The sequence below is a fragment of the Nelumbo nucifera genome, chromosome 1, assembly GCF_055504915.1.
Source record: "Nelumbo nucifera cultivar China Antique chromosome 1, China Antique-T2T, whole genome shotgun sequence".
Classification (NCBI taxonomy): domain Eukaryota; kingdom Viridiplantae; phylum Streptophyta; class Magnoliopsida; order Proteales; family Nelumbonaceae; genus Nelumbo; species Nelumbo nucifera.
Genome location: NC_142649.1, coordinates 209,172,447 through 209,178,151, shown reverse-complemented (window position 1 = coordinate 209,178,151; position 5,705 = coordinate 209,172,447). Strand labels below are relative to the sequence as shown.

Sequence of the window (5,705 nt, the reverse complement as noted above, 5' to 3'; positions counted from 1 at the left end):
TTCAGCCCATTCTATTTCCTCTTGTTAAATCCCATATTTAAGATACTAATGTGTCCATTTTCTTGTCTAATTGTTGGGTTAGTGGTTTAACCATGTGAGTCAAATGAATAAACATATGATGTCATATTTAAATAATAAAATTTTTAAAAATAGAAAAGATACAAAAAATATGAAAAGTATAAAAGTAAAAGAAATTTAAACACCTCTCTAATATTATAAATTAATCATATTAACAAATAAGTTTGATAAGGAAGAAACATTTTTATAAATGATGTAAATGAAATACAAAATTTTTAAAACTGATCTCAAAATGAAACTATTTTCCTGTCTCGGTGGTGGGTCAATGGTCCAACCATTTTAGGTCAAATGGGTCAGCCCATGATGTCATAATCAAAAACTAAATATTTAGAAAAGATAGAAACACAAAAATATATAGAAATTTTATAGAAAGCATAGTACATCTATAATATTTTACATTTACCATATTAAACAAATGAGTATGAAAATAAATTCTACTTTTACTAATGATGGAACTAGAATACAAAACTTAAAATTTACTCAAAAGCAAAGTGGTATTTCTATCCAAGTGGGGTGCCAATAGTTCAACAATCTAGGTTAAGTAGGTGAACTAATGATGTCATAGTTAAATAATAAAAAGTAAAAAAATACACAAAAACAATAAATTGTAAAAAATATAGCAATTTTATAGAAAAATATGAGAACATATCTGATGATGTGCGATCTGGTGTTCCCTGCTAGAGGACAGCTCAGACGTCGGGCTAGTGAGGTCGCCTGGTCGAACTGCAAGAAGACAGGTTAGAGTGTCCGGGTTGCTTTACCCGATGTGGGCATTCCGATGCTTAAGTTAGCGAATTAGAGGTTTTAGAGAGAACTGAAAGTAAGATTGCTAGTATTTGAGAGTCATATTCCGCATACATTTTTTCTCAAGGAGGAGATGAGACCCTTATATAGGCGTTGTTTGGTGTGGGATTCACGCACCACGTCCGAGATCTCCAGGAAGACGTGCATGACAGGTCCGAAGTCCTCAGAGGTAGTCGTATACGTAGACTACCTAGCTAATTGACTTTAATTCTCAACATGGATAAATTTGGATAAATTTACCATTAAATTTCTTATTCATAAAAGAAAACATTGACTTAATTAACAACGTGGTGACCTAGCTAATTGAATTGTTAAATAGATTGGCTTACATAGTGGGGTCATGAGTTAGACATTAATTCTCATTTTCCTTAATTTTTTATTTTATTTCCATAATTAAGAAAAATAATTTTTATTTATTGCATTTACATTTTAATATGACCAATACATAAGATTAGATATTGATGAGGAGTAATTTGGCCCGACCTATAAATACCCAGACATGTGGAAGCGACCTACTGATTGGATGATGAAACGACATTTCCTGCCACCTTAGTGGGCCAAGTCAATGCTTATCACCCCATAAGCAACTAAGCCACTCTTTAATTTTCGATAAGAAGTGAAATAAATTAATTTTATTATGTTTATTGTAAACATGCAATCTAAAGAAATGTCATATTAAAATTAATGTTCAAATAATAATATTAAAAATTAATATTTATAATTATAAATGAAATAAAAATTCTACTAATTTATATTTATACCAAAGATTGATTTTCTATTCCCAATAAATTTATAAAAATAAAAATATTAATAATAGAATAAGTATTTTAGTACTTAAAATTCATACATTTGTACATATTTATTATTAATTGATATTTTAATATATTTTATAAATTATTAATTGATATTTTAATTTACACTAGATAATAACATATTTATTATTTATAAAAAATATAAGTTTCAAGCATACAATATTATATTGAATCTATCAAATCCACTAATTAAAATTTATATCAAAAACAATTTTTTATTTTAGAAAATTTATTGAAATAAAAATGTTAATAATGGAATAATTATTTTAGTAATTAAAAATTATGAATTTTCATATGATATGTATTTTAAAAATTTTAATATATAGATATGAATTATTTTTAAGTTAAGATTATATATTTTATAAATTATCAATTGATATTTTAATTTACATTTTATAATAAATATTTATTATTTACAAAAAGAAATATATTGTTTATCAAACACGTGCAGTAGTTTTTCATTTTGCTTCTAGACGTGCTAGCATTCAAGTCGTTGCGTGGTAGCGCAGTTGTTTTCTTGCTGCTAGCATGTAGCACCTTGAGTGCGTCAGCATAGCCATCAAGGGTTCCTTCTTTCTTCGCTGCTTTCAATTGATCCTTCAGATTTGAATCGTTTAGCTAGAGTCCATTCCGTGTCTTTTTAGAGGTTAAAATTTTTTATTTAGTTGACTTTTTTTGTTACTGTAGAAAAATAGAAAATAATTGATATAGTAATTAAAATATAATAAATGCATATATTTTGTGTCTTGGACTTAAATAAAATATAACATAATAATGGTTTTATGCATGTGTTAATTTGTAACGATCTAAATAAATATAATATGAGTCTTGGAATCTTGATTGGTGGATTATCAATGTGATATCTTTTCATCCCATTATATTATTTGTAATATATTTTTTAATATATACCATAAAAATATACATTTCTTATGTATTTATACCTTATTTGTGGTTATTTTGACCTTAAAGTTAGTGTAATTGATGTATTTATAAAATTTGTTTGTATTTTCTTAGTGTATTCATGTATTTTCATATCTTTCATCTATATCCATGCATTTCCAAAGCATATCCATATCCATATCCATATCCATATCCAAGTTGTCCGATATGATACACAATACCGGTACTTTGATCCTTGATGATAACTAGGTACCCATGACTAAAAGATTTGGTGCAAACTTTAATTTTTTCCCCTGATTCAGGTGCCCTCGCTTTATGATGAAATGTCGCAGTGATTTTCAATAGAGATCTGAAAGTGAAGGCATCTATAATCTTGTGAAGTGCACTTGCACCATCAGCAGTGTGGGTTGCATGATGCTTTTTGGCGTTGGACAATAGTAAATTTCTACATGGATAGAATTAAAAAATAAAAAAAAAAGCAACTTTGGAAAAGGATATAAAGAAGACCCAAAAAGTTGCTGGGTAGAGACCTATCATTCATACATCGAAAACTTGGATCAAAATTTTGGATTCCGAAAATCATACTCAAAACAATATCCAAAAATAAGTTTGGTTGCTTTTGAATTTCTTTGCAATTGGATTCTGATGATGCTTATCTTCATAACAAAGTTTACATGGCATTTATCCATCGTGTTTTAACTTTTAACATGATATTTTTGGGGGGCTAAGTTAATGTTAATCTACATTTTTGTACCCTTTCAAAGGGAGGACTCAATTTAAGGGCATCAAAGATTCAAGGGGGAAAGAAGGGTTTTCAACTAATAGTCACTTAGTTAGAGGAATAAGGCATTCATCAGAAAATTCGCCGTGGACCTCTATTGATATTGATTTCTAAATCTTAGGCTGTTCTTGAAAGAAACTTTCTATATAGAATCATGGGAATGATTTTCCTTTCAAAAAAGTGATTACAAAGAGAGGACACACTAGTTCAGAACAAACTTTAAAGTTTAAACATTGGCTTCCAAAGAAAAAAAAAAATAGAAAAATATGGAGGAGGTTAGCTTTTGTATCTTTTCTTTTTGCTGGACCCAAAGCAAGAAGAACAGTACAGAAAAGCTAATGGGTTTGGAAAGCAAAGCAGCTGCATTCCCAGGTCATCTGGTTTCCACATCGATCTATTACTATTATCGATCCCATTTAATCCATAAGCCATATTAGCTTTATCAACAATTTCGACTTCCCTGCTGCCACAAACAAAAGTTTTGAGTTGTGATCTCAAGTTTGGTCTCACCAATATGGCCACAATCAACAATGCTGTCGGAGCTATCAACTTCGTCGCCATGCTACTCTCCATCCCAATTATCGGTGCCGGAATCTGGCTTGCAACAGAAACCGACAATTCTTGCGTCAAGATTCTTCAATGGCCGGTCATCATTTTAGGCATCTTAATGTTGGTTGTAGCTCTTGCAGGCTTTATAGGAAGCTTCTGGCGCATCCCATGGCTCCTCATCTTCTATCTCATCGTCATGCTCATTCTTATAATACTACTGGCGAGTCTAGTGATCTTCATCTACATGGTTACTGTTAAGGGCTCAGGTCATCTTGCTCCTGGTAGGGTTTACCTAGAATATCATCTGAATGACTATTCAGGATGGCTCCGTCAAAGGGTACAGGCTTCTTTCAAGTGGAATCGAATCAGGAATTGCCTTAGCTCAACCAGTATGTGTTCGGAGTTGAATCAGAGATATCATTTTGCTCAGGACTTCTTCAATGCACGGATCAGCCCAATACAGGTAATTGCTTATACAGATTTCCCTCTTATTTACATATTAATTCTTTTCTAGCTAATTTAGACTATCAATCTAGTCAAGAACAACTTAAGATTACACTTTGTCTTTACTTTGGTTCATACAAAATTAGAATAAGAATGTTGGAATTCTACAAGTGTACTCTTAACCATAGCGACGAGGCTATAGCTAAGCTCCACACTGGTCAAGGCTGTTACTTCATAAGCTATCAACCTAATTCTGTATTTTGATTTAAAAAACAGTTTTTTTTTTTTTTCAATTCTAAGGAATCCTTAGTGACCGTTTGGGAGGGCTTAAGCCCAAGTCTACTAAAGGCAACCATGCAAAGTACAATGTTTAGATTCTTTAGCATGTGGTGTGGTGATCACTAAGCTCCTTTTTGACTAAATAGACCCCTTCGTTTTTTTTTTCTTTTTCTTTTTCTTTCTTCAGTCAGGGTGCTGCAAGCCACCGACGGAGTGTGGGTACACATTTGTGAACCCAACGTATTGGATTAGCCCCATAAACACAGCAGCTGACATGGATTGTTTGCAGTGGAGCAACGATCAGACACAGCTCTGCTATACCTGTGACTCATGCAAAGCAGGGTTACTAGCTAATCTCAAGAAGGAATGGAGAAGAGCAGACATTATTTTGCTCATCACCCTTGTTGCCCTAATCTGGGTTTACTTAATGGGGTGTTGTGCCTTCAGGAACGCCAAAACAGAAGAATTGTTTCGTAAATACGAGCAAGGCTATGTTTAATTAGAATTTCGACTGAGTTAGAAACATATTATCTCACTAATTAAGCTTTTGTGTGGAATGCAGTACGTCTGGTTGTTTATTCGTGTACGAGGCTTTTCTGTAGTGCTGTGCTGATATGTCATATATTTTTATTACCAAACTGTGTGATTTGATTCTTTATTTAGCTGAATAAATAGGAAAAATGGGCTTAACATCTGGATGTGATTTACTGGATGTGTCAAAAGTTGATGGCTCCCGAAGTAGAATCATAGAACAAAGCTGGAATCATTGATAACAAGGTAGTGCACCAAAAAGTAAAAGCAATTTGCTTTAAAGTAATTAACCAACCATTGTTTAAAGCATGACTTCACCATTAAGAAACTTTTAATCAGTAGTTCATTTGTTATTAGGCTGTGTTTGGTTTGATAGAAAATAAGAATAAAAAATGTCCTTAAGAGCTTTCCCTCAACTTTCTGGTTCTCTCATATTTTCTATCAAACAAAAGATCGAACAGGGTCCACGTCTCAGGTCATATTTTGGGCTCGTTTAAAAGGTGTCCAAGAGAAGAGCGGGCCTATGA

General features: G+C 32.1%; 1 protein-coding gene across 1 annotated transcript; it reads left to right on the top strand.

The window, feature by feature from the left end:
- The first annotated feature begins 3,697 nt into the window (after positions 1-3,697).
- Positions 3,698-5,341, top strand: LOC104585622 (protein TORNADO 2-like). The gene is made up of 2 exons (XM_010242566.2): positions 3,698-4,387; positions 4,835-5,341. The coding sequence occupies exons 1-2, from the start codon at positions 3,890-3,892 to the stop codon at positions 5,144-5,146; spliced, it is 810 nt and encodes a 269-aa protein (XP_010240868.1). The 5' UTR covers positions 3,698-3,889; the 3' UTR covers positions 5,147-5,341.
- The last annotated feature ends 364 nt before the right edge of the window (positions 5,342-5,705 follow it).